At 47.5% G+C, this 12,872-nt stretch overlaps 1 protein-coding gene across 1 annotated transcript in view; it reads left to right on the top strand.

Moving 5' to 3' along the window:
* LOC144123638 (P-selectin-like) overlaps window positions 1-12,872 on the top strand; it is a 31,173-nt gene that overhangs the window by 1,621 nt on the left and 16,680 nt on the right. The window contains exons 2-3 of the mRNA XM_077656436.1: window positions 8,339-8,476; window positions 9,543-9,639. Of these exons, the coding sequence (XP_077512562.1) occupies window positions 8,398-8,476; window positions 9,543-9,639 (176 nt within the window). The 5' untranslated portion in view covers window positions 8,339-8,397. The remainder of the gene's footprint in view (window positions 1-8,338; window positions 8,477-9,542; window positions 9,640-12,872) is intronic.

Here is a 12,872-nt window from a genome sequence, read left to right as displayed (position 1 = left end):
ATCATGAGAATCAAGATATTCAATCTCACGGTCATGAAGGAGCACTGAAGCTGTGCTTACGCACATGTCACCATTCACATGGGTGTAATAGGCCTTACACATTTCTCTGGCTTTGTCCATATATGCCTGCAAATAACTTTGGCCCCTTTGATTTGTCCGTCGTCGCGGCGCTGTTTGTAGCTCTTCAAAGATTCACCAACTCGCTCAGTTTTCGGTTCTTCTGCAGTAATTTTGAAGAACCAGGTAAAGTTATAGCGAGTCGGAACGGGTGCGGACAGGGAAGACGAGTCGTATATGACGTGGCAAGCGTCGAATGTATTTGATGCGCATCGCAGCGAAGAAACCGGCGGGGAAAAACCCTATAACGCGAATGAGATTCTAACCACTCGTAGGGCCGCGCCTGCGCTATGATTCATGCATATTCTCGTAAGGCTCCGGCCAGCAGTGAACGTGTCATGATATATGTCTTGGCACAACGTATGACACATTCCATAGTCGAACCCGATCGGAAAAAGTAATGTCCATTCTGCCAAAGCCTGCGCGAAGGCGAAACTCTCTCGCGGCTTATGCAGCAGTGGTAATGCAGGGACTGCGGTATCAGTGGGCGAAATTCTGCTACACATCCCGATTCACATACACGATGATGGGGCCACGTGTCCCTCAGTCTTCCAAAGGGTTCTGTTGCAAACTCTCTGAAATTTAAAATAGCTCCCGCACTCCGCGGCTTACTGAACCGCTGCTCTGACATTGAGCCCGATGTTCCTTATTGAGCTTCGGGCTGCCAAGATAACAGAAAATACAGCGAGCCTTAGAGCCTGTGGAACAAGTGGTTTTAGTGAGCACCCTAGATATAGACATATCCGTAGTTTAGAAGCCTAAGTGATTATACATTACACATTTTAGCGTCGCTAATCATTTCTTTCAAACTTTCAGGAAGGGTTGCTTTGTCGAGAAGAATCGAACGTTTGAAATGTATAGACCTGTATTCATTTCGCAGCCACAGCCTATGCGAACATTTAATTAAACATGAAAACGCAGTTGACTAGAGCAGAATTCAAGCATTTATTCTGCACGCCAACGATATATGTCTGGTGACAAATAAATGGCTATGGAGCGTTTACTTCCTGGTGGTATACGCCTCTCTCCGGTCGCCGGTAGTCAAAGCGTGTATATATAGTGTATAAAAAACATAGACACGGCGGCACAGGAGCTCTACCGTGTCTGCGCGTTGACGCATGGTTGGCCGCGCGGAATTTTTTCTCCCGGAATGAGTACCACGCCCTCGCTGGGAGCAGCTCGCAGCGCACCTTTTTCCGCACTTCGCGAATGCAGCGTCGGAGACAGAATTATTATTCGCGAATTATTATTCGTGAATTATTCGCGATCAGTACCTAATATCTTCATTAACCGACCGGAGATGCCGGCATGTGGGCCTAATATTCCGAAGATGCACTAGAGGGCTGTGAGAGATCCTGTAAGGTGGAGTTCTCCGGATAAATTCGGGCTACTTTAGCTTTTTGTTAACGCATACTAACGTCGCACAGTGCACGGGCGTCTTTTGCACTTCGCCTCCACAGAAATGCGTCCACCGTGACCGGGATTCGATCCCACGACCTTTGGAAATCAGTACTCGAACGCCATGGCCACTGAGCCACAGCTAATAGTTGTAATAACCGGAGGTCTCCGAGCGCTACCTGCATGAATAGATGAAAATAGCTCAAGAGCAAGTCTCTGGGCATTACTCCAGCCTTCCGATTTCAGGGTCAAGTCAAAGGAAGCTTTATTTTCTCATTCATGGAAAATTGGCACAAAATACTTGCGCCGATAGCTTACATGGCCAGTATCCGGTCTAATACAACACAAGGAATTTGGGCAATCGCATAAGAAATGTGTAATGCATCGACAAAGTGCAAAAGGCGGAGTAGAACAGTGAAATCATCCCGCATCCGGTCGAATAGAAAACGAGGCATTTTTGGGCAACCCCATAAGAAATGTGAAAACCAACATTTCAACCAAATACGAACAGCGAATTCGAACAAAGTCCAAATAGCGATGTTAAATAGCGAATTTACATTCTTACTTCACTGTACAAGAAAAAAATAACTTGAACACAGCTTATAAATTCATGGAAAGCTGTTCGAGACCTTCGTCTCAATTAATTCGACTAATTTCTCAATGTATTATTACGGATTCAATCCAAACACATACTTACAAAGCGAAGATGAGGGAGGGGGTTCTGCAAAAGTTTGACGTATTTTGATGGAGGGCAGCAGAGGTGTCATGATGCATGTGAGGGGGCAACTGGGTGTCATGGGGGGGGGGGGGGGGGCAAAGAATATCTATCAAACGTTGGTCGCATTTATGACACCGGGTTTCACCTGCTGGCTAGATATGTCCGTGAAAGAACAACAGTTTTCTGTGCCTCTTGTATGCATGCTGAGCAGTGCACTCTTGCGGGCTTGACGTATTTCGCAAAAAAGCTGCTCGATAATGCTCAGAAATTTTCGACTGAGTCGGCTGTAAAATATTCTTTGATATTACACTCCATAGGCATACTGGAAAAGTCTCGAGCATGAACCCCCATGTCGGAATATATATATATATATATATATATATATATATATATATATATATATATATATATATATATATATATATATATATATATATATATATATATATATATATATATATATATATATATATATATATATATATATATATATATATATATATATATATATATATATATATATATATATACATCTCTCGTACGTTCGAATCAGCTAGGCCTTTCCGGCGTCGAGTCTATGTTTAACGGCGGCCACTGAATGTCGAGGTTGTGCACCTGCGCAAACAAGCCCGGCTGAATATCTCGAGCGACGCACTCTGATCCAGAAAGAAAAAGAAGAAGCATAATCTCTTCACCCGAGCCACCTAAGCAGTCCTTTCGCGCCAATTACTCTCCACTGCTGATGCCATCTTATCTGCAATGTCAAAATACGGCCTTCTGGAAGATTTATAGGCACCAGTTTCGCTTGCTTCCAGTCGAACAGGCTGCGCCGGAGAGGCGCAGGATGCGTATATCGATGCCATTAAGCTATTCGCACCACCTGTTTGTACGAATGAAAAAGCTTCCTTACAGTTTCATGGACATTTGTTTGGGTGTTTGTTTTCTGCCTGTCTGTCTGTTTTTTGTACTCAAGCCTCAAACCGAGACAGCCTTCATACCTCTGGCGCGTACATCGCTCCATTTAATTTACTCGAGGCTTAACGAGACCTTTATACACTGTACCTGCGATACGCGGAATTTGACGCCCTACTTTGCCGCATGCTATGTATTTCAAGCTCTCCTGGGTCGTCCGTTGCAGATGAACAAAGTCACTAGAAACATATTATCGGTATATCCGTCTATAGACTTTGAGGCTATATTTGAAGACTTCTGTAAAGAACTACCAAGACTTTGTTTTCACAGGCCCGGATACTTCTTTTCACCAAGGACACCGTGTTCTTCAGGGCCCATTCACACCGCATTCCCTGCAAGAAAAAAAAAGCCCTACTATAACCGTCCCCTTCTTTCCAAAGTGGACGTGTTGAAAACACAGGGGAGCATGCTTTTACATTTGACATTTATGGGAACAAGAGACATTCAAGGAGATCATGAAACTATATTACTGAGTTTATTAAAAGCGCACGGGCGATCGGCATTCCATCACTCATAACCGCGCAACAAACATATTTACGCTAGCGTCATTAACAGCGAAGATATCGGCGATTAAAAGTAATGTTCTTCCTCGCCCCCCTCTACTCATCCCCATCCCGCCCACGCCATCTGGGCACGCCCAATGAGAAGGCTCACCCAGATTACCTTCTTCTGACGTCATCGGGGAAAGGTCGGCTATAAGAACGCGCTGTGAGATGTCGTCCTAATCTGTTGTGAGCTACTTCGATCAGCAATGTTCAAAAATTATTTTTAAATTATACAGTCCCCGAAAAGCTTTTAAATTTCCCTCAGATACTCACAAATACTGCCTCTACAGATCTGTTGCATCAGAACATGACCATTAAAATCAGTTTTGTAGCGAAAGCTCCACTCCCCGAGCTTCAACTTTCAAGGTCAACAATGTTTCACTTTGACCTTGAGCCAGGCTTCACACGCCTGACGTCATACAACGTGACTGGTCACAGCGGGAGCCGGGTTCCGCCTTACCACGTGGCATGACCACGTGATCAGCCTTATATAGCGCGCGCTTCAGTCGGAGCCGTTGGGGGCTCGACTCTCGGTCTTTCGCTCCTCCTATTATGTATAACTGAGTTAAATCCCAGCCATATTTAATGAAGCCGCAGGGGAGGGGAGGGGGTTGCGCGCTCACTTGGTCCTGGTGCTGATGCAACAAGCGAAATACCCGCATGGTGTCGAGCTGCTCGCGTTGAGGTTATGCTCTGCAGTGAAGGCGGTATCGGTTACTCGGCCGATATCAGTTGTCTTCCGTCTCCACATACGTGGACGCTTTTTCGCGAGCGCGAGAGATTAGATAACGACAGATGGCCGCTGAACCAAGCATACGACTCTGGGTGTGCGCATCCTTAAAGCTGTACTGAAGTGGCATAGTTTCTACTTCCAGAAAAAGTTTCATCACTACTTGAACAGCGAGCGTTGGGCAATAGACACAGACTTTCAAGAACGCTAAGGACAAGGGGGCATGCAATGCGAAGGCACGATAACAGATGGTCCTCAAGGGTAACGGACTGGATTCCAAGGGACGCGAAGCGTAGCAGGGGGCGGCGGAAAGTTAGGTGCGCGGATGAGATTAAGAAATCTGCGGTATAGGGTGGATGCAGCTGGAACAGGACAGGGTTAATTGGAGAGATATGGGAGAGGCCTTTGTACTGCAGTGGGCGTAGTCAGGCTCATAATGATTATTCAAAGAAATAGATTCGGAAGAGTTATGGATAAAAGTTAGTGGAAAATAACTTAATAATCTTCAATTTGTGGATGATGTTAACTTGCTGTGTAACTCAGTACGAATCGCAAAGCATGATTGATTTTCTAGCCAGGTGAAGGAAAACGGTGAACCTTCAGGTTGGTACGCAGAAAACTGATGTTGAATAGCCTCGGAACAACATTTTACAACAGGTAGCGAAGCATTGGAAATTGTAAGGGAGTATTTCTACTAGTACTTAGGGCACTTGGTGACCGCAGATCACATAACGGGAGTGAAATACACAAGAACAAGAAAGGGGGGGGGGGGGAAGCACATTTGGCAGCTACCAACAGGCCATGAATGGCAGTTTACCAGTATACCTCAAAATAAAAAATTCTATACCAACTGTATCTTAGCGGTATTCACCTGCGCGGCAGAAGCTTGGAGGTTAATGAAAAGGGTTCAACTTAAAGGGGGCTCTGACGTGGAGGTTAACGAAAAGGGTTGAACTTAAAGGGGGCTCTAGAACGCTTTTAGGGGAGAGTACATGACTAGCTCAATCACTACACTGTGTCATCATGAACATCTGAACCAAATAATACATTTCTGCAGGTACACTCTAAACACAAATATACCTATATAGGAGTAAAAAGGGAGTAAAACTGTCCTCTAACGCACACCCTTTTAGGAAAGGGTGTGCGCTAAAGGACAGTTTTACTCCCTGTTTACTCCATTTGTTTAGAGTGCAGCAGAGAACCCACAATCGCGCGCGAAATTTGGCGAGACCTTTCGGCGACTTTTTCATGCTCGCGCCCTCCTCCGTTTCCCGCTCCTGCGTATTTCTGTTCACATATGGCTGTTGGTTACATTTTTTAAGACGTCACGCAGCTACCATGGCCGCGGCCAGTAAGCCGCGTCCCTGCCACGGCTGAGAAAGCTGCGCCCCCGAGGAATTCCAGCGCGCGTCGGTAGTTGGCGGTGAGGTCGAGTGAGTAGGACCGGCAGAGGAGCGCCGACCTTTGAGCACGCAAAAAGTGAAGAGAGGGGAAAAGGCGCGAAGAAATTGAAATCCATGTTCTGACTACGGATAACCCAGCCTCTACAAAACGCATTAGAAAAAAATCTTGCTGGGAGAGATGAACCGGAGTCCTTTAACATCCCGGAAACCCCGCGGTTCTAATGAGAGCCCCTTTAAATCGAGGACAACGGAGCGAGCCATGGAAAGGAAAATGACAGGTGTACAGTGAAGAGACAGGAAGAGAGCAAAATGGGCCAGGAAACAAATGCTAGATAATCATATTGAAACAAAGAAAAGGGCATGGGAAGGGCATGTAATGCGAAGGAAATATAACTGATGGTCCTTAAGGGTAACGCAGTGGATTCCAACAGAAGGCAAGCGTAGCAGAGGTCGGTGGCGAGTCTGGTGAGCAGATGAGATTATACTCGGGCACAACTTTTTCTGGCAATTAATGCCGCAGAGGCTATAGGCAGGAAAGCGAATGAGACAGGCTTTTGTCCCCGTACCTAGGTTGATGATGGACATTTTAGTCGCGTTTGGTCAGGCCTATGCCTCGTCCCTGCGCTCTTAGACGTTTTTATCATACCGGAGGCGTACTAGCGGAGACGCATACCGGTTTACTGGAAGCCAGCTGCGCATGCGCTGTGGCTCCCCCTGACCCCAAGATTGCTACTGCGCATGCACAGGAGGGGTCCGGTAAACAGGTGTACGTCTCCGCTAGTACGCCTCCGGTATGCCAAAAACGTCTTATAACGTAAATATGTGGTACATATAGAGTATGCATGGTGAGACCTCATGAGAAATTCCCGCAAGTCTCGGTTGGCCCAGCAAGATAGATGGTCGACCATGCTGTTTGAAAGATCACAACATGAGATCGCGCTTTTTTCTCGCGTTGCACCACACCACCGCACAAGATGTAAATAAGCAAAAATCGCAGCGTCCAAAAAAGTAAATTCCTTCAATGAATGCATAAGGCGGATCGCCTCGCACTTATTTTCAGATGCCACGCGACCGGTCAGAAAACACCGCAGGTATGCAAAGAAAATGAAGATGAAATCGCTAAGAAAGACCAGGCGCAGAACCGGTTTAGTAAGATCAAAACATACGCCGAATACAGCGCGTCCGTTCTGCATGCCTCGAAGGTCAAGTTACTCGAGCAGATAGAAAAGCTTAATTGGCATAGGGGCGCGGATTCACAACAGCACGTGAATATAAGACCGCGTTTTCACCAGGGTGAAGGACAGAGAAAAGAAAGCCTATAGATGAAGTGAAATATAGACAGTCTCTATCTTCTCTATCTGTTTTATTTGTTTCCCAACTCGCGCAAAAGCAAATTATTATACCGTCCCAAGGAGGCACAGGCATCAGTGATGCAGGATAATGACACTAAGCATAAAGCATGTTTCCACGTGCACTTTGTGAAGCTAATCGTTCGTAATGGGTGAGCCTGCCATGTTAGGCAACTCAGAGAGTAAAGCTTATACACACGAACAAAATGTTTTTGTCCTTGCATATTATTATACCTACCACCAAATCTATCGCTTTGGTCGCAGCCGTATTGCATTTAGACTATAGCAGGAACGTTTCGACTGGCGGATTACACAGAGGCAGCTTATTGCATGCGCGGCACAGCAGAGAGAACATGTGCGCTGAGACAAGTTGTAAACATGAAATGGTCTGTAAACAGTTGCGCTAGCGTAGAAAACTGCCTTTAAGGAAATATCGGCGTGCCCTTTCAGCGATGCAAGACCGAGATTCGCGCGATATCGAGCGTGTCGTTTTTTTCTTTATTGTTGCCGCAAAGCATGAATTAAAAAACAAAAACATTTATTTGCATCCAATACCTAAATCGGCGTGTGTTATGTTAAGATGTGCGACAAGGCTTCACACGCTTTGCCAAGTAGAGATGGGCCGATCCGATGGCCCCTTATAAAAAGGGTCTATAGACAGTCTATAGACTTGTTATACACTACTCTACTACCTTCGTATAGATATTTATTTTAGTCTACTCTTAGCCCAGAGACTGTCTGTAGACAAAAAAATACTAAAGGTGTATAGCCATAAATCTACAGATAGTCTATATATACACCGTCTAAAGATTTACATTGCCTATTGACTGCTCTCTAGGATTGGTCTGTAGAGTGTCTTTAGGCTTTATAGACAGAAGTTTACGGACAGTCTATAGACTGTCTAAAGAAGTTTTAGTAAGGGGCCAGCATAGGGCAAGACAATCCGTAGGTCCCTACCAGGAGTTCTTTCTTTCAAATACTTCTGCTCATATATGGGTCGAAATAGAGGCCCATGTATATGCGTCTCTTCTTCTGGCGCCCTTTTTCTTTACACAAATAAAAGATGCTCAGTCATTCAGCGATGTATGTGTCCGGTTTTCCTGCAGGCAGTGCCATAATCGAGAGCAGCGAAAGCGGAACCAGCAGCTCACACACGGGTGCCAGGATGGGGCCGGCTGTGGTCCTGGCAGTCACCCTGGCGGGGACCCTGCTCTCCTCATCGGCGGTCCACGCCCAGCGACAAAGTAAAACACAACCCTCTCGCTTTGAACGCAGACCTGCGCAGCAGTGCACCTGTAGACAATTTTGTCGGACTCTTGGTGTGGTGAATGAAAGAGAGCTCATTACGTCATTGATAGTGCCACGTGCAATTAACGAAGGAAAAGGCAAGTCTGGCATTGGCGAGCTCGTTCTAGTTTTTCCTCGCCGGATGCAATCAATAAAAAAAAATAATGGTGGTAGATTGACGGCCCAGCGCTCAAAATGGCAACGTCCCGAGGAAATCGGTTTTATTCACTATATGCTGCAAAAAATCGATTAGTGTCAGCGTGCCGCATATACTTACAGAAGACATAATGCTCTCATAGAGATGTGAGCAATACTATGCCAGCTTGCTTCGCCGTCTAGCATAATGTACATGCAGCGGTGATGATTTGTCTTGAAGAGAAGCTTGCTTGCAGAGTTGTGAGGAGATGTCTAACGGTTTGGTGTCGCTTGTCGCCGAGAATTTTGTGAGCCTGGTAAGCCTGAACAAACTGGGAAAGACAACTATCAAAATCCCAATTACTATTAAAGACACAGGCTTGCTACAGCACTAGAAACACACACACGCACACACGCCCCCCCCCCCCACACACACACACGCCACGCACGCACACACACGCGCGCGTGCACCAAGAGACGAAACGACACAAGTCTTTCTTGGAATCAATGAACGCATATTTCTTGCGGGTCTGATGGTGGCCACCGTACCACTGCTTCTGCGGCTGCACTCGCTTGCAAATCTGGTACGCACAGCCTTGCTCAAAAATACAAAGGCCACCAGGTTTCCTTACCGGCCGTGGGACGCAGCTCAATCTACCGCCAGCGCTCGAAATACCAGTAGGGCGAAAGGAGCTATCCTCCTCAAGCCTCCATAGTTTAGGAGTTCTAAGGGTGACCACCACTCAACGTGTCCCAATAATCGACACGACAGCATTTCGCTCTCTTCAGCCCAAGATCATCTTTCTGTGGAACTGCACCGTGACGCAGTTCCACATTCATTGAGTCCCTCATTGAGCGCTCAGTGAAGGCCTTGTGCGCACGCCGCAGGATTCGACAACGAGATACCAGGCACAGCCAACCGGACGCTGCCTGCTGACGTGGAGCCGGCCGAGAGCAAGCTGGGGTTCGCCTGCCTGTACCCCAAGTAAGTGCAACGATACTCTGAGCAACAAAGCTTTTTCGCCGCTAATGGGGTATTTGCACCATGGACCGAATCATTGATTTGGCTTGCGGACTTGCGGAGCGCGCTTCACATGTGGCAACCTACTATTTGCGTGCGCGGTCGATGCGGGTGGAAAAAACAGGACGCCTCTTCGCAAACACGGATTTGCACTGAATGGAAGATTGATGTAGGGCAACAAAGGTGATCCAGTGGGAATGGACATGAACATTTCGCAAACATGAAAAACGATCCGTAAGCGCAGTAACGACAAGCCAAGGGCTAAGTAGCGTCAGTGTTGTTTCTTGCAGCACCACCTTTGAGCGTTTGTCTGTTCGATCGCCTGCTGCTCTCATCCGTTGTGCGAAGGCTTTCATCAGGCGTACGGTCCGCTAAATTGTCGTGGCGTTACGAGTACGCGTGCTAATTCGTTTTGTAGCGAGAGCTACACAGGGCTACCAGCCGAGCATTTCGCGGTGGCTCAGGAGAGGAAACTTGTGCGCATGCGCCATGCTCTTCGCCGTTGCCGCGCGCCCGCTCCACCGTCGGAACGAACAGCGCCGCGCGCTTCGTCGCCACCTCGCCGCACGTCGCTCTATCGCCCGAACCGCGCGTCGCATGCGCAGCATTGCGTATAAAAGGTGGAGATGTAATGGGCGGCTGTGTGACAACCTTTGACACAGATACAGAGAAGGAGAGTCCAGTCGCTGCTAAACGCCGGTTAAGAGAAGTTTAACTATTCCGATCCTGAGGCTGTCGCCTGACACTTGGCTACTCAACAAAGAGCGAATGAGCGGCAGAAGGCGAAGAGAGCAGCGGAGACGCCCGAACAGAGAGAGGACCGGCTTGCCAAACGCAGATGCCAGACTACCGAGCGTAATAGATGGCGCATACCCGCCGACATGGAGCCCAATGTCTCTCATTGCTAAACATACAGTGACCACAACAAGCTCAGCCAGGGAAACGTGTCTCGCTACGTATATCCTGACATAGCCAAGCTAAGCCACAGCCAATTTTTTCGTGTGTCCCTCATCAATCTTTACAGAGTGCTTAGCAAGTTGCTAGCTGCGACTTCAACTGCACTACTACGGTGCCGCGTGAACATATTTTACCTGCAGTTTTGCTCACATGCGCATTGTATTTACTTTTTTGTTTTGTCCAATCAAGTTGCTATACAGGGTTCTGATTCTCGGCAGTATATGGGGTAGGAGAGGGGGGGGGGGGTTGTGTCGCGGAAGCTCAGGAGGCGGAAGGTTAAGAATAAGAACGTAAGTCCGGCATTTACAAGATCTCGGTGCAGTAAGGCATGTTTTTTATTTATTTATTTTTTCTGCGGAAAGAGTGGGGAGTGTTTCAAGAGGGAACGTTAAAGTTCTGCGTAAAGACCACTGTCGGCCTCAGTAAAAAAAATGACGTCATTATTGTCCTGTGCCGTGTGAGCTACGCAAGTACGTTTTCTATTGTCTCGGTTGACATAACCCATCCCAGCGCAGAGATAATCCCGTATTTTTAACCCGTTGATTGCGATGTTCAAGATAAGCGTCCCTTTAAGACGAAATATATTCCCGCCGCACGCAGTCCGAACACGAATTCAGAGGAGGTGCGCAGAATACCAGGCCATAAGGAATGCGAGCGTTGCTCCTGAGGGCTCGCAGGGCAATGAGCCCCAGTCGAATGTGGCTGTTCAAACTTGACAAGCTGGACCTGGCTTCCGCACACACTTGGATTCGTTAAGGTTCCTCAAACAGCCGAAACCTAGCTTTCTTAACCGCTTTCCAGAAGCCGGTTCTGCAACCGGTTTTAACCGTGACTGAGCACGCGCCCTGGCTAGCAGTACGAGTGACGGGCTCTCTTTATTCGCATTAGAGACATCGGGAGGCCCTATCGAGTGGGGGCATAACGGTTAGAGGGGAGCCAGTATGCAAGCGCGGGAAGGGCGTTATTGAAGCGAAAGCTTCACTACGCCAGGTTTTAAAGAAGGCAGTGCAGTTCCGTTTATTACATTGAAAAGCTTTAGAGGTCGAACCGTGGATCAAAGTCGCGTAGGCCATGGAGCAAAGCCACGTAGGCCATGGCGGAGGATATATTCCAAACCAAGATGGTGGGCCACCCCTCAAATCTCTCGAAGGTCAAAGTCAAGGTCAAGGTCAAATGTAAGCGAAAGCTTCACTACGCGAGGTTTTCAAGGGGGTAGTGTAGTTCCGCTTATGACCTTGAAACGTTTTAGAGGCCAAACCGTGGAGCAAAGTCACGTAGGCCATGGTGGCGCATATATTCCAAACCAAGATGGTGGGCCACCCCCAAATATCTCGAAGGTCAAGGTCAAACTCAAGGTCAAAGGTTGAAGAGCTGGGACAAATTGTGATGCTGTATGACGGTGACGTCATATAAAAGAAATTTGAGTAAACAAGCACATCAATCATGGAGATAGATACCCTGCTTGACAACGGGGGCGGAGCCACCGTCTGGGACGTCAATGGAGAGCCGTGTATATATACCAACGGTGAGCCGGTGGGGGTAGAAACCAGTTTTGCGACGGAGGAGGAAGAACATCCTGCCGTGATAGCGCGCCGGAAAGCGAAGCTTCAACGTTTCAATGAGGCTAGGAAGAAACGCCGTGCCGAAGAGACAGAAGAAGAACGTGCGACACGCGTCGAGAAACGACGGAAGAGTACTACCGCGAAGAAACAGAAGAAAGTACTTCAGGCGGTACATCTGAGCAGCGACGCAGAGCCGAAGGTTTCTTTCGCTTCTCACCAGGTTTTTGTTCTGCGCATGTGCAGTGACGCCCTGTTTTGCCCCGGTTTCTATTATTATTATTGGTGGCTCTTTAGTAATAAAATAACGAAGAAGGGAAATGATGTTGCTAGCCGCAGCATATGCCATCGAAACCTGAAGCACCTGAGCTGCGACGAGCGTGAATGAAAGGACAGCGAGAGAACAGGAAGAGGGAAAGCGATAGATAGAAAGGATAGGGTGTCCCTATGCCCCTAATGGAAAGGGTCCCCCTATCCAAAAGGCCTCTATTGTTGTCACTGTTATGCGTAGTGGTCATTGCTTCATTAATGCTATGTTCTGTGAGCTCCTTCTGCCCACTTCTTTTAGTTGTGAACCAGGGCAGAAACGGATTGAAAGCTGCGCCCGGATATCATGGCGTGTGTGCTATCGCGGATCAAGCAAGACGTCTGCAAAAGGTCGCTGTGACGTCTCTTCAGGCA

This window comes from Amblyomma americanum, chromosome 3 (assembly GCF_052857255.1).
Source record: "Amblyomma americanum isolate KBUSLIRL-KWMA chromosome 3, ASM5285725v1, whole genome shotgun sequence".
Lineage (NCBI taxonomy): Eukaryota > Metazoa > Arthropoda > Arachnida > Ixodida > Ixodidae > Amblyomma > Amblyomma americanum.
The sequence above is the reverse complement of the archived record's forward strand: the minus strand, read 5'-3'. Positions and strand labels throughout refer to the sequence as shown.